At 33.2% G+C, this 26,972-nt stretch overlaps 2 protein-coding genes across 2 annotated transcripts in view; both read left to right on the top strand.

Annotated features, from left to right (window-relative positions):
- The first annotated feature begins 3,583 nt into the window (after positions 1–3,583).
- Positions 3,584–10,717, top strand: LOC112017772 (5-methyltetrahydropteroyltriglutamate--homocysteine methyltransferase). Its single transcript, XM_024050225.2, has 12 exons — positions 3,584–3,729; positions 4,668–5,021; positions 5,126–5,213; positions 5,934–6,061; positions 6,135–6,526; positions 6,615–6,778; positions 8,469–8,549; positions 8,633–8,799; positions 8,896–9,001; positions 9,114–9,364; positions 9,453–9,654; positions 10,117–10,717. Exons 1-12 carry the CDS (start codon positions 3,599–3,601, stop codon positions 10,483–10,485), a joined length of 2,433 nt encoding a protein of 810 aa, XP_023905993.1. The 5' UTR covers positions 3,584–3,598; the 3' UTR covers positions 10,486–10,717.
- Positions 10,718–22,703: 11,986 nt separating this feature from the next.
- Positions 22,704–26,972, top strand: part of LOC112005977 (G-type lectin S-receptor-like serine/threonine-protein kinase LECRK3) — a 12,250-nt gene continuing 7,981 nt past the window's right edge. The window contains 1 exon segment of the mRNA XM_065767394.1: positions 22,704–23,623. Within this exon segment, the coding sequence (XP_065623466.1) occupies positions 22,731–23,623 (893 nt within the window). The 5' untranslated portion in view covers positions 22,704–22,730.

Raw genomic sequence — 26,972 nt, 5'->3', positions numbered from 1 at the left:
TTTGCTTAACTAATAAAGTTTAGTGGGTTATAGTTAACTCAATTGGTTAATTTTTTTTTTTTTTTTGTCGTTTATTGTCAAATGAAATATCCAAATATATCTACGTTAAGAATCAATTCATGTCTTGAGATGATAATAAAGAGCAATCATTATAGAGCAGGTGTTTTAGATTGAAATGTTATCCTATTAAAATTTTATTTTTAAAAAATTGTAAAGTTTATTTATTTTTTAGGCAAAACTACAAGGTCATCTAGTGTGGTTTGCTCGAGTTGCAATCCGATCTTCTTCTCCAATGTAGCTTTGCAAGCTTTGGAAGCGTTGAGTATATTCGCTGTCCTCAACAACCTAAATAGAAATCTTGTTGCCGTTGAAGACCTTGAGCTTTTCTCCAATGGAGGATTTGTGACTATAGTTTCCAATAGTTCCTTCTGTTCGGCTTTGGAAACTGTAGTTGACGAATATGTTGAAGGATTCAGATTGCAACAAGGTGAGTTTGCTAAAATCTTAGGTGAAAACTAGTTATTTTAATTTTTTAATTAAAAAATGTTAAAGTCATTATTTCTTTAGTCATGTAAATAACATCACTAACGATAGTTAGTAAAAAGACTAATACAATTCATTTTTTTAACTAGAGAGACCAATTGTATTAAGTTGAAACTTAAAAAATTAATTGTACACACAAAGTAAACTTGAAGTACCAATATTATAATTTCTCTTATTTTTTTTTATTATATAGGAATGCACTTTAAGAGCATTCACATCAGTGCCTTTAAAATCATGTAAAACGCAGTTTTTACACATTTTTCCTCAAAAATGCTCTCCATCAGTTCTTCTAAAATTGTGTAAAAATATGTATTTCTTTACACGAGCTATAGTAACCGTGTAAATATACACGGTTACTGTAGCTCGTGTAAAGATTATTTTATTAATTTCCGTTCGCTCATTTTTTTCTCTCTCTTCTCCAACTTAACAAACTCAGTAAACTAACTTCTCATCTTCTTCTTTTTCCTAAGATGCACACAATCACATCCACACACAAACACATCCACATAGACAAATCAACAGAGATACACTTGCTTAAAAAAAAAAAAAAAAAAACCACAGAGATACACAAACACAGAGATTGGAGATCGGCTGAGATTTGGTGGTGGATCGAAGCGGTGGTTTGGAGCTGTGGTGTTTGGTGGCGTAGATCAGCTGGGAGATTGGATTAGAGCGTGGATCGGAGATCGGTTTCAGTGTGGTGGATCGGAGCTCGGAGATCGGCTAAGATTTGGTGGTGGATCAGAGCGGTGGTTCGGAGCTGTGGCGTTTGGTGGCGTAAATCAATTGGGAGATTGGATCGGAGTGTAGATCGGAGATCGGTTTCAGCGTGGTGGATTGGAGCTCGGAGATCGGCTGAGATTTGGTGGTGGATCGGAGCGGTGGTTTGGAGCTGCGGCGTTTGGTGGCGTAGATTAGCTGGGAGATTGGATCGGAGCATGGATCATAGATCAGTTTCATCGTGGTGGATCAGAGCTCGGAGATCGGCTGAGATTTGGTGGTGAATCGGAGCGGCGATTCGGAGCTGTGGCGTTTGGTGGATCAGAGCAGTGGATCAGATGCGGATGCGGATGGGTTTTGTGATTTGGAAGAGGAAGGCCAGAGAGATGGGTGTAGAGAGAGAGAGAGAGAGAGAGAGAGAGAGAGAGAGAGAGAGAGCAAGAAATCAAAAAATGAGTAGAGAGAGAGAGAGCGCGTATTTAAGAGAGGTAGTTGGAAAGAAATAATAAAAAAATAGAGTATAATGAATATTTTATTGAAATATCTTGTAAAATAGATGAATTGATGTGGGTATTTTGTAAAAATAAATGTGTAAAATAGAAAAAGTAGATTTTTAGTGTAAAAATGAATGTGTAAAATACACATGCTGATGTGAATGCTCTAAATCTCCATACGCTAAAGAAACCTATTTTGTCTTCATTTGATGAAAAGTATTACGAAGTAGACACCCATTAAATCAAATCCCATCATCATATATCTATAATAATACTATAAAATAAAAACAAAAACTCTGCTATACATTTGGAATTTTGGAATGTAAAAAAGCCCAGGTTCATTTGCTCAAAAAAATATAGATATGTTATCCAGTATCGTCTTTTTCGTGATAGCTTTTATGATATTTTGGTGTTATTATTATCTCTCCGCAAACACTTGAACCAAAAATTGGTCAACTATAATTCTACCTTTTGTACCACCTGGAATTTACATAATAAACCTTTCCTTTTTTTTTTTTTTTTTTTATGAGATAAACTTTCCATTTTTTATTGTCTTGTAAGTTGTAACTTAATAGTCACTTCTCTCCATAAAAGAACTTAGTTCAAATTGATACATAGTTATAATAATAGAGGAAATTGATGGTCAATTATGCAATTTATCAAAAATTTCTCACACCTCTTTGCTCATCTATTTTGTGATGGGCCCAGGGGAAGTATACATCAGAGTGGGTTCGAAAAATTTTCAATGAAAAAACCAGTTCCATACCATAACAACTTTCAATATAGGTTGTAAAAGGTCACTGGAATAAAGCTATGACATCTTTCTTTTTATATTATTATTATTATTTTTTTAATAAAAGGTTAGAAACCTTGACACGTTCTTTCACTCCACTAACATTAAATAATTTGATTAAACTTTTCCGTACACAAACAGAAATATTAAAATACATATTTTTTTAGGAAAATTAAAATACATATTTAAAAGCTACTTTACACTAATTTGTCGGTAACTGATAATTAAAAAAATTTATTATTTTATAAACCCAATAAATTAAATTAAATTAAATCTAATCAAATTAAATTGTATCTATAAAAAAAGAAAAAAAAAACTTAAAAAGCTATTCAGCAAAAAAGAAAAGAAAAAAAAGAAGTGAAGTTTTATGTCCATAACATTTTCAAAAAAAAATAATATGTCTACAACATTTTTATAACAAATTCTAAGTGGCAGGTTGTTACTGATTATTATTGTTGGGGTAAAAAAGTAATCTTAGTGTTAATTTTAAATTTGAACCAATAACAACTAATCACTTGTGATTTGTTGTAAAAATATTATAGACGTAGCATTTCTCTTTCAAAACACTTTCATAACAAATCATAAGTGGTAAGTTATCGATTTTAATTTAAATATACTACTAAAATTATTTTTTACTCATAAATAACAACCTACTATGTATAATTTGTTATAAAAATATTGTAAACATTACATTTTAAAAAAAAAGTAGTTAGTTCAAGTTAGTTTAATTAATAAAGTCTCTAACCATTTCACAAGAGGTATAATATAAAATTCAAATATAAAATTCAAACTCCACATAAAAAAAAATCAGTTGATATTGGAGTGAGATTATAAAAAGTAATTATAATGCTATAAATATATTTTCTATTCTATTTATAAAAAAATAATAAAAAAAAAGGAACTAAAAAGAGAAGTAAAATATACCTTTTATAAAAAAAGACAAGATAAGAATATCAAAAAAAAAAAAGAGAGGAAAAAAAAAAAAAAAAAAATCTCTAAAGAGAAGTGAACAACAGCAAAAGGGGTTGGTGAGTTTAGAGTAGTATAAATGAACCAAGTCTCTCCGCACAGAGTTGTGCCGCTCATATCTCTGAGATTTATCTCAAAGCCTCCTCTTTCTCTCTCTTTCTCTTTCTGTGCCAAACGTCCTTCGTTCCTTCGTTTCTCTCTCCTCACTAGGTAAAGCTCTGCATTCATTTTCTCCATTTCCATTCTTCCCATCTCTGCCTCTTCTTCTTGTAGTGTGATTCTCTTGCAGTGTATGTTTTCCGTTTGGTTCTCGAGAAAATTGGAGGAAATACATGAATCAGTGATCTGGGTTTTTTGGATCTTCCCTTAAAGTTTTGATTTTTTTACTTTTTTTTTTAATGGTTACAGGGAACCCAAATCAGTGAATTTGATCTTCAAGTGTTTAAATCTGGGGTTTTGGATTTATGTTCATTCAGATCTCTGTTTTTGAACAGTTTAGATTGGATTTTAGTCTATTAAAAATCATTTATTTTTTCATCCTTCTTTCCTTAAGATCGCTAGAAGTGGGATTCATGGATTGGATTTGAACTTTCTGAGAGTTTGTAGTAATGGGTTTTAATTGGATTCAGTCTTTGGCTATGAAATGATTAGTATTTAAGTTGCATCTTTTATTGCTATTTGCTATCTGAACTTAGAAACTCAAAAAAATTGGTTTGGCTCTACTTACGTTATTCCTTTCTGTTTATGCTAAGCTACATGTTCTTTAAAATTATTAGGAACTCCCGGAGTATATAAATGCCTATTCTTTACTCTCACATAAATGGTAGGTCCCATCATAAATTTAATTAGCGAGACAAGAAGAAGAAATACGTATTTATGATAATCGGGAGTACATTTGGTATAGACTTGGTGATACATTTGTCTATTTGTAATTAACATTGTGGTGCATTTGTCTTTAAATATAAACGATTGAGTATGTTCTCTAAAATCAATTATGCATTTGTTTTTTTTTTTTTTTTTTACTGTACTTATATTTTAATTTTTTGAAAGAACTATTCTGGGTTTGTTTGCAAATGTGATGGTATAACATTAGTGGATAAGCATACAAGGAAATCTAAAGTTTGCATTTTTGGCATATGGTGGAACAGAGCTATGGCATCCCACATTGTCGGTTATCCCCGTATGGGACCCAAAAGAGAGCTCAAGTTTGCCTTGGAATCCTTTTGGGACAAAAAGAGCAGTGCCGAGGATTTAAAAAAAGTGGCTGCGGATCTTAGGACTTCCATCTGGAAGCAGATGGCTGATGCTGGAATCAAGCACATTCCTAGCAACACCTTCTCATACTATGATCAAGTGTTAGACACTACAGCCATGCTTGGGGCGGTTCCCCCTAGATATGGTTGGAGCGGTGGTGAGATTGGCTTTGATGTCTATTTCTCCATGGCTAGAGGGAATGCCTCTGTACCTGCTATGGAAATGACCAAGTGGTTTGACACCAACTAGTAAGTAATATATCATTATCTATGTTTCAACTCTCAAGAATGTTGGTAAGTTTGAAGAACGTATAATTGTCAATGGTGTAATGGATATATGTTTATTGGTGCAGCCATTACATTGTCCCTGAATTGGGCCCAGAGGTTAAGTTTTCTTACGCATCTCACAAGGCTGTAGAAGAATTCAAGGAGGCTAAAGCTGTGAGTTTTTAGATACTGCTGTACTTCGTATATACATAAAAGACTAGTGTTTATAAAGTTGGAATGACAGCATTGCCATAGATGTTGTTTACAACTAAAAAGTTATTTGATGCAATCTTTAAAATCAAATTGCTGCAGTAGAATTGCTTGTTGCAAACTCTATGAGTGTGAGGTGAACTTATTACATTATATATGTGATACACAGTGGAAGAGTGATTGCCCTTGATTGCCCTATCCTCCAACTGAATTATAATAATAATATCACAAATTGACAATTAGGATATATTTTCTCTGACTTATCAAGGTTGAGGGTAAATGAGACGTGTTATATAATTATGGGAGCAATTTATAAAATTTTCAAACTTACTAACATGGGATGTTATACATATCTTTCCCAACTTGATGATCAGTCTCTTATCATATTACCTCTGTAAGTGAAGAATGTATTTTTCCTGTTTGAATCCTGCCACAGAATAGCCGATAATTAGTACTCTGACTTCATGCATCCTCTATGTTTAAATGTTAAAGGGGAGCTCAAAAGCTGATTGGATGTTTCCAACTATTTGTTAATTTTGATTTTTTTTTTTTTTTTTTTGTGTGTGTGTGTTGATTGCCGCTTCTCATCAACTTACTGAACTCATTCATGGTCTTTGAATCAAAGATTATGCAGCTTGAAATTGATACTGTTCTTGGTTCACCAATGTTCTTCTGTCTATGCAGCTTGGAGTTGATACCGTTCCAGTCCTTGTAGGCCCTGTCTCCTACTTGTTGCTATCGAAACCAGCAAAGGGTGTGGAGAAATCCTTTTCTCTTCTCTCCCTAATTGACAAGATTCTTCCAGTCTACAAGTATGTATTTATCATTTCAGTGACATTGGTTTGTTTTCATATGTCCCCTGTATTAATGATTTTCATTATGCAGGGAGGTTGTGGCTGAATTAAAGGCAGCTGGTGCTACTTGGATCCAGTTTGATGAGCCCACCCTTGTTTTGGATCTTGATGCTCATCAATTAGAAGCGTTTACTCATGCATATTCTGCACTAGAGTCATCTTTCGCTGGATTAAATGTTGTGATCGAGACATACTTTGCTGATATTCCTGTTGCTGCATACAAGACTCTCACCTCATTGAAGGGTGTAGCTGGGTATGGTTTTGACCTGGTTCGTGGAACACAAACACTTGATTTGATCAAGGGTGGATTTCCTTCGGGAAAATATCTCTTTGCTGGAGTTGTTGATGGAAGGAATATATGGGCCAACGATCTTGCAGCTTCCCTCAGTACTCTGAAGGCTCTTGAGGGCATTGTTGGTAAAGGTATTCATCATTGAGTGTGTTACTTAATGATTCCAAAACATAGTTAATCTGCTGCAAGTAAATTTATGTAATCTATAATGTTCTACAGACAAGATTGTGGTCTCAACGTCCTGCTCTCTTCTTCACACTGCGGTTGATTTAGTGAATGAGACTAAGTTGGATAAAGAGATTAAGTCATGGCTTGCATTTGCGGCACAGAAAATTGTTGAAGTAAATGCCTTGGCCAAGGCATTGTCTGGACACAAGGATGAGGTACTCTTTCCTGCTCATTGTCTGGACTGTCTTTTGGTTCTCCCACTTAATTATAACAAGAATTTCAAGAAGTTGTGGCTTCTTGATTTGGAAAATTTGTTTGTCTTTTTTTATAATAGTTTTTCTTTTAAGGGTCCGTTTGGTTCCCGTAAAATATTTTCCGGAAAATACCTATTTTCCGGAAATGCTATTTTTCGGAAAAGGAAAATATTTTTAAGTGTTTGGTTGTATTATGAAAATTGTTATGAAAAATATTTTCATGTGTTTGGTTCTATTAGGAAAATGCTATTTTCCTACAATTTTTTCACATTTTCTCAGCATTCAAACAAAGCCAATTCAATAACAAATTCCGGCAACAACAACACAACAACCACAACAACAACAACAACAACAATCAGTTCATCAAAAAAAAAAAAAAAAACCAACAATCAAACTTAAAAAAAAAAAAAAACTGAGAGATCGAGGAAGAGGAAGCGATTAACAACAACAACAACAATCAGTTCATCAAAAAAAAAAAAAAAAACCAACAATCAAACTTAAAAAAAAAAAAAAACTGAGAGATCGAGGAAGAGGAAGCGATGGGTCTGGGTCGACGACGATCGACGATCGACGGTGCGGCGTGGTGCGACTCGTTGGTGCGAAGAGCGCTGGGTTCTGGGTTCGAAGGAGATCGGCGACGGCTTCTGGGTTCGCCGGTGCGAGATCGAAGGCGAGATCGCGAGATCGAAGGCTAGATCGTGAGATCGAGCGGAGGTGATCGAAGGCGATCGCCGGCGATTGAAGGCGAGATCGGCGTAGTGCGATCGAAGGCGAGATCGGCGTGGTGCTCGGGGTTCGCCGGCGACGTCTCCGGCGTGATCTTGGCTCCTTGGCGAGGTGCTCGTGCTCTCTTTCTCTCTTTCTCTCTCTCTCTTTGTCTTCGTGCTCTCTCTTTCTCTGTATTTTCCGGAAGCTATTTGAAGTGAAAATAGATCCAGAAATCATTTTCACCTTTGACTCACGGTCAACTGAAAATGATTTCCGGAAAATTGCTTTTTCCGGCGCAGCCAAACCCCCGAAAATATAGAAAAGTATTTCCGGAAATGAATTTCACCCAAAACAAACGCAGCCTAAATTTATTTTCTAATCTAATTCCATTTAGATAGGTGACCATATTTGAGCATTGTATATTATCCCTTCTTTTATTGGATGAATTATATGTATGGTTTTGCAATAATATTTCAAGCTCATCAAGAACTAAAGGATAAGATTTTAATGAGCCAAAAGAATAAGAAAAGAAATTGGCTTCCAATTGAAAAATGAATTCCAGACTCTCACTCTATGGTGCTGTAATATAATTGCAATTGATCTCCTCCACATTCTCACCTTTTGAGGTGTACATACACATACAGACAGCAAACACTAATACATAATTATATGCATACACTCTTTTTTGTTTGTTGGTAAGTTAAATAGATACACGTGCAAATGTGTGTGTGGTTTTTTTTTTTTTTTTTTTGGGGGAGGTGGGGGTATGTTTATTTTCCCCTAAAATGTATTGTGTGTTTTTGGAAAGCTTCCTTGTCAATTTCTTAAATTTACTCATATGGCTTGCTTTCTCTTAAGTATATTTTGTTGATGAATTTTAGTGGATAGTCTATTACAGACAGTTGGAGTATTTTTTAACTTCTTATTTCCTTTGTATCTCCAGGAATTCTTCTCTGCTAATGCTGCAGCTCAGGCTTCGAGAAAATCCTCCCCAAGGGTTACAAATGAGGCTGTCCAAAAGGCTGTAAGTGGTTTTATCCTTAATGTCTAGAATTTCATGCAGTGTCAGCATATTCTTAGCACTGACTGCTCTTCTCTCTTGATTAGGCTGCTGCTTTGAAGAGTTCTGAACACCGCCGGGCAACAAATGTGAGCGCCAGGCTGGACGCTCAGCAGAAGAAGCTGAATCTTCCAAGTCTTCCTACAACAACAATTGGATCTTTCCCACAGACTTTGGAACTTAGGAGAGTCCGCCGTGAGTACAAGGCTAAGAAGTGAGCATTCTGCCTGTATAAAATGTGTTGTCTCCCCTTCCGATTTTAATTTTATTAGGTTTCTTATCTAAATCAGTCTTCCTGCTATTTTTTTAGGGTCTCCGAGGAAGAATATGTGAAGGCTATGAAGGAGGAAATTAACAAAGTGGTCAAGCTGCAGGAAGAGCTTGACATTGATGTTTTGGTACATGGAGAACCAGAGGTGAGTTAGCATTTAAATTGAACACCTTGGTGGTTTTACTAGATCACTTGTTTTTATTAGGTTTTTTTTTTCAAAATCTTATTTTTGTTGTCAATATATCTTGCAAATTCAGAGGAACGACATGGTTGAGTACTTTGGAGAGCAGTTGTCTGGATTTGCCTTCACTGTTAATGGGTGGGTCCAATCTTATGGGTCCCGTTGTGTGAAGCCACCAATTATCTATGGTGATGTGAGCCGCCCCAAGCCCATGACTGTCTTTTGGTCTTCAATAGCTCAAAGTTTTACCAAACGGCCCATGAAGGGAATGCTGACTGGCCCTGTTACCATTCTGAACTGGTCATTTGTGAGAAATGATCAGCCCAGGTAAACGAATTTGAAACAACCTTGCCTTCTTATTTTGTACATCTGTTGTGTTTCATGGGGTTAATGCTATATATCACCCTGTCTCTAGATTTGAGACCTGCTATCAGATTGCTTTGGCCATCAAGGATGAAGTTGAGGATCTTGAGAAAGCTGGAATTACTGTCATCCAGATTGATGAGGCTGCTCTGAGGGAAGGTTTGCCTCTTAGGAAGTCTGATCAGGCTTTCTATCTAAACTGGGCTGTTCACTCCTTCAGGATCACCAACTGTGGTGTTCATGACACAACACAGGTTCATCTCACTTTTCTAACTTCCTTTTGTCTTAAACTAGTCTTAGATACATGATAAGTGAGAAATATTTGTCATGATGGGCAAATTTGGTATACTGAGTTAAAATAGAGCAGAATAAAAATAAGTACTAGTATAAAATCTGTATTACTAGGAATAAAATTAGTACTCTAATTGTCCAGTAGAGCTTAAAATTAGTAGTACTCATATGCTATTCAAAATTATATATAAATTTATCATTTTTTAATGATATTTGTTCAATTTTATAAATACGACATAATTTAAATGTGAGATAATAAAATATTTTTATAATTAAATATAATACAAAAACAACAACCAATTAAAAAGTAAGTAGTATTTCTTATTAATGTTGAAATGTAGAATTCAAACACTAAAAAAATTGAATTTTAACTGCATATTAAGATAAGATTGGGTGGAACTGTAACATTCTTTTGTCTTGGACAGATCCATACCCACATGTGCTACTCACATTTCAATGACATTATTCACTCGATCATAGACATGGATGCCGATGTTATCACCATCGAGAACTCCAGATCAGATGAGAAGCTTCTCTCAGTCTTCCGTGATGGAGTGAAATACGGTGCTGGCATTGGTCCTGGTGTGTATGACATCCACTCACCTAGGATCCCATCCACTGAAGAAATAGCCGACCGAATCAACAAGATGCTTGCAGTCTTGGAGAGCAACATTCTCTGGGTGAACCCTGATTGTGGCCTCAAGACACGTAAATATTCTGAAGTTAAGCCTGCTCTTAGCAACATGGTTGCTGCCGCCAAACTCCTCCGTACTCAGCTTGCAAGTGCTAAATGAGTCCAGAATTTGCATAAAAAAGAAAGCTAATCTTGTATTTGAGAAGCAAACTTCTCTACGGAAGTCTAAATAATGTGGCTTTTTGTTTAAGATGATGTTTCTTTTGCTTTATCTAATTTTCTTACTTTTCTTGGAGGTGATGAATATTTACTAATATATGAATTGTAATGTTTTTGTTTTTTTTGATGAATAATCATAATGAATTTCTTATATAATCATAAGCTGTTCTTTATGCGCCTTTGCTTGTGTGGTTGTATTCTGGGTGTTTTTTTTTTAAGTGGATTCATGATATGTTTTTATATATATATATATATATAATGAAATCCAGTAACTTCTAAAATGGAGGCCCTTAACGACGGCTTCAATAGATTTATTGAAGTAATATAATGAAAATAATAAAAATATAAATGATTGGAATATTGGCTCAAGCAAATCCATCTGACTGAAGCATATATCCACAATAATAGTATTATTTAGAAAGGCCCTTGTATCTAATTTTATTGCCATTTGACTCTCTACCTATGTTTTGGATTGCAAGAAATACATAACTTCAAAAAAGCAATCAATAACATATTGAGGAATGTTAATTTTTCTCAAAAAAAAAAAAAAAAAAAAAAAAAAAAAAAATTGAGGAATGTTAATTACACACTTTCACACATGACTGTATATGAGACACGAATGCATTTGTTTTGTGCATGTGTGAATGATCATGTGTGAAAGTATATGGTCAAAAAAAATGTGTGAAAGTAAGTGTGCAACAACTTTTACTCCTCCTTAGATGAATATTTAGATTTAAAAAAAGGGAATGGTCATTATTCCAAGAATTAGATCCCAACTTCTAATAACCAACTCTATATCTATGGTCCTCATGTCATGAATACCTATGCTTTTGTCTCGAACCGACTCCATTTTCAAGACAGACAAGTACTAAATTTATTGCTAGAATTGCGGTGTAGGAGTGTCTCACATCCAAATATTTAATGTGAGAAGCCTCAAAGCTTCTGGTAAAGCCTGATTTGGGGCCCAATTCACGCTAAAAAAGTATGCATGTGAAGTGTGACAGACCCCAAAATTGACTGGACCATTGTGAAGTGTGAAAGTTGGTTTGAGTTTTCTTGCAGGTCATGCAGCCCATACCAGAGGACCCATATCTGCTTGTCGCAATCTCTTCCTAGACTAGACTCTCATTCTTCATCCCAATCGTACATTCGTACCCATCTCAATATGCTTCTTATAACATCATGCTAGCTAGTTATTAACTCACAACCTTAGACAAAAATAGGATTTTGGATAATGCTGAAATAAATTCCTGAATACTGAGCATTTTGTTTTTGTTAGAAACACTAGGTGGTGGACTTGAAGGATGTGCAGGAAGGTTCTAAGTTTTATTTATCACACTATCAATTGGTGAAATGGGAATAGTCTGGTCAAATGCTAAGATACTACTTCCCTACTAATATATATATATATAATTTAATTTTATCAGTAAGTTTGGCCAGGAAAATGAGATCAAATCAATAACATAAACTGTATTATCATCTAACCAATTGTGTTGCCACTTAGAATAAATATTTAATATGTTAAGAGTTTTGTAATTTAGTTATACGAGCTTGTTGCAAACTCATGTAATGCGTGAAAATAAATAATTATTTTGTAATTGTAATATAATGTATAATTTGTTCTCTAAAATTTGTTGAAGATAATTTTTTCTCCGTAAAAATTAAACAATTATTGTTTGGTCCAATTAGGTCTACTTCAATCCCATTTGGTCCAATTAAGTCTACTTTAGTCCACTTTAGTCTTATTCAATCCAATTTGGTCAATCTCAGTCAATTTTGGTCCCCTTTAGTTTGTTTTGGACTAATTGGTCCTTATATTGATTATTTTTGTAGGTTGTCTTTTCAAGTTTAGCTCAAAAAATCATTTTTGGGTTGAAAAGTATGAAATTTTATTATATTTGGGTCAAACTCTTTAATTTTGAGTTTATTTATTTATTTATTTTTTATTTTTTAAATAGACATTAGAAATTAGAAATATGAGGTCTAAAAATGCAGTAAAAATGATAAATATTCAAAAGTTCTATTTGGTCCACGTTGGTCATATTCGGTCCATACTGACAGCTTTTCGGTCCACTTTAGTCCTATTGGATCCATTCGGTCCACATTGGTCCTATTCTATCAACTTCAGTCCTATTCAGTCCATATTGGTCATATTCAGTCCCTTCTGTTTGCTTCGGTCCTACTTGGTCCAATACGATTCAGATTCTCTAGATTTCTTAGGGTACTCTACCAATAGATTTTCTTAAATCCTAACCACTCTTTAATAATTTAATGATCTAGATTCTGCCATATTAACATTCCACTAAAAATATTCTTAAAATAATAAAAAAATATTGCAAATAATTAAGATTATTGTTAGTGGAATGCTGACATGGTAGAATCTAGACCATTAAATCATTAAAGAATGATTAAGATTTAAGGAAATTTATTTCGTAGAGTACCCTAGGAAATCTAGAGGATCTAAATCCGGTCCAAACTGATCTTGTTTGGTCGAATTTGTTTCTATTCGGTCTATTATGTCCACTTTGGTCCTAATCTGTCCATTTGTTCTTATTAGGTCCAATTCAATCCCCCTTTGTTCTTATTCGGTCTAAATTAGTCCACTTTGGCCTATTCAATCTACTTTGGTCCTATTTGGCCCACCTCTTTCCCATTTGGTCCACTATGGTCAAATTTGATCCAATATGTTCCTCTTCGGTCCATTATGACCACTTTGGTCCTAATTTGTCCATTTGTTCTTATTCGGTCCATTTTAGTCCATTCTATCATATTCAGTCCATTTTGGTCCTATTCGATCCACCTTATTCCCATTTGGTCCACTTCTGTTCATTTGGTCCATTTGTGTCAACTTCGGTTCATTTTGGTTCACTTTGGTCCATTTTGTGCACTTACATATAGGGAAAATACATATTCTAAATAAAAAAAAAAAAATATATATATATATATATATAAATATAAATCTCAAACTTGTGATATCTAAAATTTTAAGTATAGTATTTATTGTTACTATATTTTTGTTGAGCCACATTAATGTAGCATTTTAGTTTACTTCGGTTCGGTTAAATTTAAGTAAAAGTTTTTCTAAACCTTAAGGCTATGAATGTACAAATCCAATCTTTAGGACGGTTACTCATTTGTTTTAATGTCATTACTTTTAAATGAATTGCATGAGGTTGATATACCTTCAAGCTATATATATTTATATATATATATGATTTTTATTTAAACAAATTATTCAAATGCTTCATTCTCTTAAAATAGATTATTATGATAATCAAAATTCATAACAAACTTTTATCGAATATGTATAACTTCTTCTTTAAATTTTATTGTAGATAATTTTTTCTCTCTAAAAATTAAACAATTTTAAAAAGCAATTTCCATCACTATATTTTTACAAATATATAATTTTATAATTTTTGATGTTATTGATTGATATTATTCTTTATGAAATGGTCCATATTCTTCTAACTATTGTTATTATGCATTATATTTTCCTAATTTATTTTGGTACAATTCAAAGTTTTAAGTTTCAAACTTATTATTCAAATTCTTGTTCTCTTAAGGAGATTATTATGATAACCAAAACTTATCATATAATTACAATTGATATTACGCACAAGAATGATGAATTGTAGTGGTACTATTGATGTTAGTTTGGGTTATTAAACATATAAGACATTAGTTCGACCAAGACATTTGGAGGTACTAAATTGGTTTTTACTTACAATTTTTATGATATTTGTTATGCCAAATTTCTTAGTACATTGCTATTACATATATAATTTTGAAAGTCACTATTGAATACTACACATACAATATCAATTCACAATCATTGTTTATGAAATTTTACTAAACACAACACAAAATAAAAGAATAAATTTGTCCAATAATATCTCCTAAATTGAATGCAGGTACGGAACTGCCTTAGGGCTGAGGGGGCCATCCCCCCCCCCCCCCCCAGCCTTTGAAAAAAAATCTTATAGTATATATATTTACACAAAAAATTTACATTAAGATCTAAAATTTATATACTTGGCCCCCCTCCCCAAAAAATTGACAAGATGACCCATAAATCTCAAAAATAGATAACAAGAATTTTTTTTTTTTTAAAACACATATTCGGATAATAAGAAAATATTTGGACAAATCATAAATCTGGTCTAAGCAAAAACAATAACAACAAATCAATTACAAATCCTAGCAAAACAAATCACAAAAACCCAATAACTTTTACTTAATTTCTCCCTCTCATTTGAGAGCTCTATGCCTCTCTCAAATGACTCCACCCCATAAACATAGAGACAACTCTTATATTGTTGATTGCTCCATCCACACACCATTTAATCACCAACAACTTGGATTAGTTGGTGTCTTTAACTCAACTAGTGGAAACAATTTATCTATTTTTTGAATGGTATAATTTTTTTTTAATGTTTTATTAACTTTGGGACACACTTAGCATGCATGCATAAATGGTAATACATGTGTGAAACAACAACAATCTATTGTTTGGTGCCTTACATAAACTGTCACCAAAGCATGTGTGAGATTAGTCTATTGGTAATAAATTTTGTGACTTAACTAAATTAATGTAATGACGGGAAAAGCTTTATTATTTACTTAGTTAAAGACTCAAAGTTTCCATCCATTATCACGTGATTATTTAATAAATCTCTTTTAAATTTTTGTTTTACTATTTTTTCAAACTTGCAATTTTTGAAAGGAAAAATTCTCAACCTTACCAAGACACAAATACTTGTCTTACCCTTTTTTACACTGAATATTAATGCATGATATTATTAACCATTATTTTAGCTGTTTTATTAATATAATGCTTGACATAGATTTGAACTTTTAACTATAGTTTTTTTGTATTTTTTTTTAAAGAATCTTTTAACTATATATAGCGTTATGAAGTTATTAGTTATAGAATTATGTGAAAAGAGTACATAATTTTTTTTTAATTTATAATGTCGATAGAATAAAGAATCGGACTAATCTTGGTCAGACCTTGAAAATATTAGGACATGGCAATTGACTTACAAAACTCTTGATTATAAATTGTCATTTGTGATTTTTTTTTTCAAAATAAAAAATACAAATAATTAAAAAATTAATGCTAATAATACATTGTTGTCAATCTCTAGTATTGATATTTCAATTTTTAAAAATCTTTGAACAAAGAACTTCGACCCGTTAAGTTTGAATCCTGATTCCTTCCCTGATAAACTGCTTTTAATATTTGGTAGAAAAATGGTTCTTTTATCACACATGAGCCTCCCGCTTAGTCATAACTTCGTGTCATTCAGTTGTGAATAGCAAATTGTGACCAAATATTTTGTGGCTAGCTAGCCTCCCAAGTTTCCTAGCAAAAATTTTTTTCTTTGTTATTGACTGCTACGTTGGGTTAAGACTTATAAGTGTTATTGCTCATGGTATGGTACAATTCCATTGACTTGCTTTTCTATGCTCGCTATTTACTTCTTGATCAGCTTTCCTCTGATTGCTATTTTCTTCTTTTTTGATCAAAGTAACATCCCCATCATTTTCATTAATAAAGAAATGAAATTACAATATTTGAATATTGAACTACGTGATTTTGATTTTCATGAATGGTACGCTACAATGTTTGAATATTTCAATCGTGACTTGGCCTGAGTTGCGAGTGACTCATGAAATCTAGCCTATTAAAGACTCTTCAAATTCCAACAAATGCTTCTTGCGTGGCCTGTTTCGTGAGTTGGCACTCGCGAGATAGTCATGAAATCCTCATTTTCACAGAATCTTCACTAAACTCTCACACACAACTCTTACATTAAATCCCACAACAATACAGGGAAATTATTGAACATAATTACAATCAAATTTGACAAGGAATTAAAGCCAACAAAAAACATAGTTGTAAATCACAATTTTTGAAACTCTTGATTATAAATTGTCATTTGTGATTTATTTTTTCAAAATAAAAAATACAAATAATTAAAAAATTAATGCTAATAATGCATTGTTGTCAACCTTTAGTATTGATATTTCAATTTTTTAAAATCTTTGAACAAAGAACTTCGACCCCCCTAAGTTTGAATCCTAGTTCTGTCCCTGATTGAATGGGAAAGGTGAATGAGATTGTTCAGCTCAATTACAGTTTGTTACGTTCAAGATCTTCGCATACAAAATATCTAAATAGAAATAGTATAAAAAATATGGTCATTAGTTTAGAGAAAAAATAATAACAAAAATTTAAACAATTTAGTTTGTAGGGAAAGTTAACAAAAAAAAAAAAAAAATCCAATTTTGATTCTAATCGAATTTTCTCTAAGCTTATATATATATATATATATAGTTAGATATATGATTATATTTTTTGGTTTATTTATATTGGACTCATCATTATCTACATTGAATTAATTTACTTGGCACAAAAATGAAAAAAAAAAAACTTAAATTAGATGAGACATGTGGTGCAAAAGCCAATATAGATATAGATTTACCTCTTTCAATTTTCCTTTCAAATACCCAAAAGCCAAATATCTATTTTTGATTTTCCCATTGCATTCCCTTAAGCTGGAAGCTCGGTTGGACCATAATAGCCCATCGCTTGAAGAGCTTGGCTGGACCTTTGGGAGAAGGAGAGGGCTGTGTCTTTGGTTGAGCCCACCTCTTCCCGTGCTCTTCAAGAAAACAACTAACCTCCGTTTACCCATGCTCTTCAAGAACCATCAGTTGGGAACTTGAGAGAGAGAGAGAGAGAGATATCAATAAGTATTTGGTCATTTGATTGACTTATTCTTGGATAATATGAAGAATGCTTGGAATTGAGATAGTTGATTGTGTTTTCTTTTATTTTTTATGGAGATATTTTATTATTTTATTTAATCGTGTAGCCTTTGTTTGTACAAATGTGTGTATTTCAGTGTGTGGAATAGAAACCGCCCTCTCATTTGTCTTTCTTTGAAAAATATGATTGTGCAGGATATTAAGGTAAAAAGTTATGATTTGCGCCGAAGTGAGGTTAATGGCAACTAAATAGTCAATATAAGAGAATGGGTCAAATTCTTGGTTCAATTTTTGTGCGTGTGGACTTAATCTTCCATGAATTAGTTAAACAGTAATATCAACTAGCCTTTGAGCACGTGTGTGCTTAGAGGCTCTTCTATTTTTTGGGTAAAGATTAAATTAGAACATTTATTATAATTTGGGATTACTACATTTTTTAGTCACAAAAAAAAAAAAAAAAAAAACTAGCGGTGTGATGAAAAATTATTTCACCACACATAATACTCATCACACCCCTAGGTTTTTTTTTTTTTTTTTTTTTTTTTTTTGTAATTGGAAAATGTAATAATCTCAAATTATAATAAATGCTCTAAATTAACTCTTACCAAAAAAATAAAAGAGCCTCTGAGCATGCGTGTGAGCGCGTGCTCAGAAGCTAGTATTATGTAATTATTATCAATTTTTGCCAATTTTGATTATGTAGTAATCAACGTGTTATTGATTGGAAGATGATGCTATAATTTAGTATTAACCTTTTGAGGAGGAAAAAAAAAAAAAAAAGATCCTCTGAATAAATCTTATAAATAATACATATATTGAAAATGCATAATGAAATTGTAACATTAAAACTACTTACAAAAAACATGCGATGACCTTTACAAAAGCTATCATGAAGAAGTTTATGGATCAAATTATTAAATTTTATCCAAAAAATAGAAGAGTCTTTGAGCACGCGCTCTAGTTTTCATTATTAACTTGAATCAATGCACTTTTTTGGTGCATTACTAAAATTAATTTGTACCTTTAAGTCTTTAACCCATGCAATCTTGATACAATTCATTATCAATATTTACTTTGCATAGTTGTGCCGGACAAATAATATTTCATTGATAAAATTTTGTATTCAATACAATTTCATTTGCAAAATACTATCTGTGGGTACCTAGGCATGCTCGGAATGTCCTAGGCATGCATGCAACCACCTAGGCCGTCCTTAGACGATTTTTGCAACGTCCTAAGCATGCATGGCAACGTCCTAGGTATGCTTGGAAACGTCCTCGGACGGTGTCCTAGGAGTCCCACATCGAAGGAAACCCCCCCCTCCCCCACTTGCTGTCTTATAAGCTTTGAAGTGAAGGAAGTAGTGTACCATTAGTTTATAGTTATTCGAATAACAAAGGCAAAAAAAAGAGAAGCGTCAAGATTAACAAAGGCATTATATTGTCAAAATTAATATTGTCCAATGACATAATATTGTCAAAATTAACAAACACAATATTGTCATAATTTTTTTCTTTTACAAGCTCAAGAGTTTATGCCTAAGAGCATCTCTAGCAGCTTATCTAAATTTTTGTACTATTTGGGCAGTGAACAATGACATTTATCTTTTACTTACTTACTTTTTCAAATACACTTTTCAACAGATTCTCTATCATTTTCTCTGTCTCATTTAAATATTATTCCTTTATTCATTCATTATTCTTTTTTTAATCATCATTTATTCTTCTTATGTTCATTCCCAACAACTATATTTTTCAATGAGAAGTGTTATATCCACAACATTTTTCGCAATACTTTCACAAGAATCACAACAAAATCTTATGGGGAAAGTTGTTACTAGATCTAATTTGAACCCACGACTGAAATTATTTTTTTACTCACCAATATTAGCTAATAACAATCTGTTACTTAAGATTTATTGTGAAAATATTGTGGTAGCATTTCTTAATTGTCATTTCTTATTCTTTATATTATTTTTCCTTTCTTAATTTCATCCATACGTTTTTTTTTCTCTTGTTTTTTCTCCATCACACACGAATCCCACTCCTATCTTTATCTTCCCTTCTTTTTCTTTTTTTACTTGATTCTAGAACATTCTCTAGCTATCTATGTGATAAGAAACAGAGAAAGAACAAGTGAGAGATATCTTGCTTGCTCCACCGTTGATTGAAGGACACAATCAGCGTTCACTTTGCCAAGCCGCGCCTTCCGCTCCACTGCTGCTCATTTTCCTCCCCAACGTAGCCTAGATGGGTCAAATGGCTTCTGTCTTTTTTTTTTTTTTTGTTATGATTTGATTAATTTTAAGATTGTGTTTTTGAGTTTGTATTTTAATTATGCTTGAGTTTAGAGATGTTTAAGAGAAAGGATTGTTGTGTTTGTAGCCATTGTGAAAGGAGAGAGAAAGAATTGTTTTTTATTTTGTATGATTTTTTTAAGTAGAAAAATTCATTTGGAGTTGCAATAGTGTTTTCTATATCTAGAGAAGTACTGTAGCAACTTAAAAAATTTTTTGGAAAAGTTTTGCATTTGGAGAATCTGTTGGAGCTGATTTTTGGGGTTTGTTTTCCAAAAAATAGATTTAGCTAATCTATTGGAGGTGCTCTAACATTTCAAATAAAATATTGGATTCAATCCAATTTCACTTGAAGTACTTTTTTTTTTCTTTTTTCCGCACCATTTGAGTAAGTGCAATTATTTTTCTCCGAACATGTTGAGATGTTATGGCCAACATGCTTGCAAAGGCCACAAGACTTCTTTTTCTTTCCTAATTCTCTTCCACCTTTCATTCGTTTTTGCTTTGGGTGACCTTTTGTCTTTGAGAGTGGAGGACAATTAATGAGAGCAACAACCTTATTTAGCGGTAATATACCATATACAAAAGGCATACTTTGTAGCCGGCAATTCTTTTGATATTGCCTCTGTAATCCATGGATCTAGGTCTGTCAACATTGCCTTGGGTTGATTCTTCTTTAAGTATGCAAAAGCCTACTAATCAAATAAAAATTTACTAAAACATAAAAATATTTCAAAAGATATACGTTATTATTCTACTAATCAATCAAATAAAATTTAAAAAATAATTGTACAAATTTGTAAGACAAAGAATGTACCTTCATTAACCATCAAAAGGCACTTGTTGTTTCATTTCAAAGAAGTGCACAACCAAATAGAATTGTCTTTCCATGATTATTGACACCAACAAAGATACCAAAAGACATATCATAAGCATTCACCTTATAAGTAGTATAAAAAACAACCGCATCTCCATATTTTTGGTGCCAATCAAAACAATGAGTAGGTGACCAAAAAATATGCTCCAATCTATTTTTTTCATTGGTTGTAAATGCATATTGGAATCTAGAATTCTCTTCTTTAGCAACTTTGCAAAATTGTAGAAGATTCATGGCATCATTCTTTGCATTCTTTCACCTCATTTTCACGTAAAGATTACAAATATTCCTTTGAAAAAATGGAAGTTGTCCATGTTTCAAATGCCTCTTAAGTTCCATAACACGCGTTACCTCTCTAATTGAAAGTCCAGCTTCTTTCAATAAGAAAATGCGTTTTTTATCATCTATAGTGATACCTCGATTGCCTGGAAGAAATCGCACTTCCGAAGGGGAGAACTAATCATGATTGTGGTCTACAACAAACTCAGTGACATGCCATTCTCGAGGAAAAATATCAAATGACTTTCGCAAAATGATACTTAAATGAGCTTTACATCCACATTTTAAAGACTTCCTATTTCGTTGCTCCTTAGAAGGATTCACTATTTTTAGTGTTTGTTTACCTTGTTGATGACAAAAGAAATCACATCTTACTATTTCTCTCTTTCTTCTTCTTTTATTTTTTTTTTCCTCAGTACGACCTTTTCGAATTGTAAAACCATATCGATTTGCATAATTTTTATAGAAAATGAAAGTTTCTTCTTCACTAGGAAAACATTGACCAACAAAAGGCTCAAACTCATTTTCTATTGAATTTATATCTTCATGTTCTTCAGTAACTCCGATTTTATCTATTGGACATTCATTCCAATCAATTATTTCATCTTCATAAGTATTATTATTTTTTCTGTCATTTGGAACCTCATTTAATTCAACACAATTCTTTGAAACACTTCCATGAATCTCACTTGCAATCAAATCATCATCAACTTGTGCTATATTAAAACAAAAATTAAAAAAACAATCAACATCATATTATATGATACATGAATTATATATTACAAATAAAATGAAAATAATAATACTTTCTTGAGACAATTCATTTAAGTGAAAACAATCCATTGGAACAAATTGAGGAGTCTCACTTGCATCTACATTGTCATCCATTGGTGCAATATTAAAACAAAAGTTTAAAATATGAACATCATATTCTATGATAAATGAAATGTAAATTTACAAATAAAATAAAATTATAATACCTTCTTGAAGGTGTTCATTTAAGTCAAAATAATTTTTTAGAGTAAAGTAGTGACTCTCACTTGCAACTACATTCTCGTCCATTGATGCTATAATACATGTATTAGAAATAAAAATTAATATCATCTTAATTTTGGTGCTATATAAAAACATGAGTTTAAAAATATTCTATGATAAATGAAATGTAAACCACAAATAAAATAAAATTATAATACCTTCTTGAAGTGGTTTGTTTAAGTCAGCAATCTTTTGCAATTACATTCCCATCTATTAGTGCTACAATATACATGTATCAAAAATAAAAATTAACAACATATTAATTTTAACCTTTTTTTTTTTAAATAACTATGAATCAAATAATATACAATAGTGGCACATTGTTTAATTATTCCTCAATCTTTATTAACATTTCTTCATCTCTTCTTCTCTTTTATATTGATAAAGGAGAAGAAATTGAGTTTGACATTAGTAAAGGAAAAAAAATTGGATGATAAAATATTAATAAAATAAGATTCGGTGAAAAATAAAAAGCGAAAGGAGGAAAAAGTTGTTAAGACGGCAATTTTGTTAAAAAAAAAAAAAGCCCCTACCAGTGCCAGCCGTGTCCCGCATTAAGCCGGCCAATTTGTCCGACTTTATCTTACAAGCCAAGTCATGCTTTTCCTAAAAGATGAGGAAAATGAGAAGTCATTCTAGAGTCAAGGAAACATAAAAAATGACTCATGCTTTTTCTAAAATTGAGAAAAATGAGAAGTCATTCTTCAGAGTCAAGAAAACATAAAAAATGACTCACGCTTTTTCTAAAAAATGAGAAAAATGAGAAGTCATTCTTCAGAGTCAAGAAAACATAAAAAATGACTCATGTTCATCTTTACTTCGACAAAACGTTCCACATGCAGAGCTTCCTGTACCAGTATATTTGTCAATGTCATGATACAGTTTTTACAAAGTGTATCACTTATAGACCCCTCATACTAGTATGGCTTTACAACTATCATCTCTTGTCTCCTTGTTGCTTCTAATTCTCTTGCTGCCATATTCCACCATTGCTCAAACTTCCAGCAACCAATCTCTGGGCTCATCCCTTACTGCACAGGAAAAAGACTCTTATTGGGCATCGCCTTCTGGTGACTTTGCTTTTGGTTTCCAAAAAATTGGAAAGGGAGGATATCTACTAGCCATCTGGTTCAACAAATTACCTGAAAAAACCATTGTCTGGTCAGCCAATGGAGATAATCTTGTGCCAGGAGGATCCAAGGTTGAGCTTACTAAAGATGGCAAATTTGTACTCAATGACCCAACAAGCAATGAGACATGGAAAGCTGACTTAGCTGGTCCAGGAGTTGCCTATGCAGCTGTGCTTGACACCGGAAACTTTGTGCTGGCAAGCCAGAATTCTAGCCTTTTATGGCAGAGTTTTGATCATCCAACTGACACAATGTTACCTTCACAGACAATGAATCTGGGCAGCAAGCTTGTTGCTCGTTTATCAGAAATGAATTACTCTAAAGGAAGGTTCCAGTTCCAACTACAAATGACAGGAAGTCTTGTGCTTCAAACTAGAGCTTACCCCAAGGATTATTCTTATGCTGATTATTGGCCAGAAGAACCTATAGGCAGCGGCTTTAAGGTGGTCTTCAACCAGTCTGGCTCTATAACCTTTACTGCAATGAATGGAACCATAGTTAAGAATATATCATCAATTCCTGATTCTACGCAGGGCTTCTATCAAAGAGCAATCATGGAATATGATGGTGTTTTAAGGCATTATGTCTACCCAAAAAGCAGCTTAATCTCCGGGAGCTGGCCTATGATCTGGTCTTCTTTGTCAACCTTCATACCTTCAAATATATGCAAATTTGTGGCAACACAGGGTAGTGGAGCTTGTGGGTATAACAGCTACTGCGTGCCCGGTGACCTCAATCAAAGACCAAAATGCCTATGCCCAGAAGGATACACCTACATTGATCCAGAGGATGTTATGTATTAGGAAACTCCATCAGGATAATGAGTAGTGGCTACAAGAATCTAGAACTAATTGGAGCCACAATATTCGTAATATTTTGCTGTGCAGTCTAAACTACGGTCCTACACCTTCTTTAAATTGTGCTCTGACGAAATGTCAAACAGAGATGATATGGTCATTTAGGGAATTCATAACTGCATTGTAATTTGTAAGGATCCTTAGATGGGGTATAGGAATCCTGATCTGAGTCTTCTTTTCAATTCATCCTTTATATTAGTAAATAGTATTTTGTTTTGTATTATGATATGAAGAGTAATACTAGCTGTGATAGCATCTTTCTTTCTCTTTATGGACCAAAAAAGAAAAAAAGGTGCAACACCGAGACATAGTGCAATTTGCAGGAGATTACACCTTATAAAATGGAGATCACTAGTTTGAATCTTCCCCTCCTTCCTCTTGAGGCTAAACTCATTGACTGCCAAAGTGACATCTTTTATGCATATGTATTAGTAGAAGCTATCAATTGATATATATATTTCTTTGAGGGAAATTTTTTACTTATGTTCTATACATGTTATTCCAAATAAAATAAGAACCGAATTGAGACTGAAAACTCTGATTTGAACTAAAAGTAGGACTCAAATTTTCATGCAACTGTAATAAGAAAATACTGAATTGAGAAGAGATTTCATGTCAACATACTCTCTACATTGAAACAAACAACCTGGTATGTAAAAGAGTACAACCAAGCATGCTTCAAGTACTAGACTAAAATCGTACAACCAAACATGGTTCAAGTACTAGGGAGGAACATGCATACCTTTTGGTAATTGATTATACTGAAGTAGTTGGAAAAGTATATAGGGGCACTGAAACTTCCATGGCACCTTCCAGCACTTGCAGAACGTTCTTCATGGAAGGTCTTAGCAATGGATCATCCTGAATACACCAGCTAGCAGTCATCACAAACTTCTCCACACTTTTCATGTCATTGATTGCCTCCTCATCATTTTTTACTAGCAGATCCAATCTCCCTTCTTTGTACTTATCATATGCCCAATCAGCCAGTCTTATTTGATTTTCATCCTCTATGCTCAGTTTGACATTCTTCCTGCCACAGAAAATCTCAAGCAATAAGACACCAATACTGTAAATATCCACCTTTGTTGTGATAGGTCTGTTCCTGAATCACTCAGGGGCCACATAACCTTTGGTTCCCCTTATCAAAGTTGTAGTTCAAGACCGGTATATCTTCCAAAGCTTAGCGAATCCAAAATCATAAATCTTTTTTGTATATGAGCCATCCAAAAGTATATTTTCTGGCTTGATGTCGCAATGTACAATCTAAGTGCTGCACTCTTCATGCAAGTAATGAGGCCCTTTGCAATTCCCATTGCAATGTACAATCTTTGGGACCAGCTTGGTCTTGAAGATCTAAAGAGGAAGCTTGATAGGGAGCTGTTACTCATGAACTCATAAACTAGAAGTCAATGTTGGCCCTCATTGCAAAATCCGAGCAACTTGACTAGATTCTCATTATTTTTGCAGCCAATTGCACTCACATCTGTCTTGAACTCTTGCTCACTTTCCCTCACAATCTTGTCCAAGAAATTGATTGCAATGAAATTTTCATCATCAACTGCTAGGACACCTTTGTACACTGTTGCAGAAGCGCCCATGACTGAGCCGGTTGAAGATTTTGCAACTCGTTTTGCATCAATAGTGAAATGGCCATAATAATTAATAGCAGTAGCATGAAATTCATCAAGACTGAACTTCCAAATTGCATTGCTCCATTACGGGACATTATTGAGTGATCCTTTTTGCCAAATTCGTAGTTGACGGCCACACAGTTGTATTCCTCAATTTGATTAGATCTTTCCATCCGGTGCTGAGGTTGACAAAACCATTTGGGAGAGGTTGTTTTTTACTTCCAGCATTGCCTATCTCTGAACACAGCAAGGGCCCGAAAAAAAATCACTTAAGAATTTCTTCATGCATACTCGGCAACTATTTGATAATCATAGTCATTGGATGGACAATCCATGTTATTATGTTAAGCACCTCCAAACCTTAATCACAAGCTTGTGGAGCAAAGTTCTGCCTGCATCCTTTTTCCTTGTTATCTTAATCCAGATAAGCATAACCCTGTATACAGTTTGCAGATTGGTAATGGTCATCACCGAGTGTGCAATAGCTATTGAGTCCACAAGGTTCTACACCACAGTATTGCTGAAAGCCCTGGCATATATCTAAATAAATGTTAAATATAATTCACCACACCAGACTCCACCCTCCAGCACTTGTGCCATTGACCTTGGGGTAAATGTGTTGCCTGAAAACTTCATCATAATCTAAAGTTGCTCTCTGCTAGATATCTGTTGTTCAAATCGGGTTTACTGATATGAGGTCCAGTAGAGTCCCATTTCTTTCCATAGAGGTAGATGTAGCAATTGGTTGAAAAGAAACTGAAAGCCAGTACCAATTGTATTGCTTTCCCAATACTTATATCTCACAAATTTAGGTGACATCAACAGGGGACAGATAAGAATTGTTTGTCACTAACTTACTAGACTCCAAACGCAATTCAAACCACAATCTTCAACATACTTTTCTGTTCAAGTTATTTTAAGCAGTCCTAAGTTTAAATCTAAAAAGATTAGAATTACTGTTTCATATAGAGATAATGGACCCTAACCTAAAGGAAAAATTTTGGAAATGGGTAAGGATTTTTACACTCGTAAAAAATGGGTCAACTTGTACATAACCAGTTGTTGTATCGAGTCAACTCTCCAACCACCCCCCCCCCCCCGGTCCCTTTTTTTTTTGTGTGGTTTTTTTGATTGTGTAAATATTTTTCACATTCACTTCTGACAGACTTGAAGGTTTCAATTTAGTGAACCTTGTGCAAACATAAAAATTTATGGGCTTTTGTTTTTGCAAATTATTATGTTTTTGAAAAAAAAAATTTACTAAAAAACTTCCACCCAAACTTATTTAGTTAGTACATTTTTAGAACTCAAGTTTACCAAACTTGAGTTCCAAGTGAAGTTCGAGTTTACCAAACTCAAGTTTGACTTATCTTGGAACTTAATTAGTTATATTGCACCTTTTTTTTTTGCCATAATACTTAGAAACCGAGTTTGGTAAATAACTAAATATGTTTGGGCTGAAAAAAAAAAAAAAATATATATATATATATATATTTTGCAAAAAAATAATATTTGGCAAAAAAAAAAAAAAAAAAACTAATTT

Source organism: Quercus suber, unplaced genomic scaffold, assembly GCF_002906115.3.
Source record: "Quercus suber isolate HL8 unplaced genomic scaffold, Cork oak 2.0 scaffold_801, whole genome shotgun sequence".
Taxonomy (NCBI): domain Eukaryota; kingdom Viridiplantae; phylum Streptophyta; class Magnoliopsida; order Fagales; family Fagaceae; genus Quercus; species Quercus suber.
This window is presented reverse-complemented; position numbering and strand designations above follow the sequence as displayed.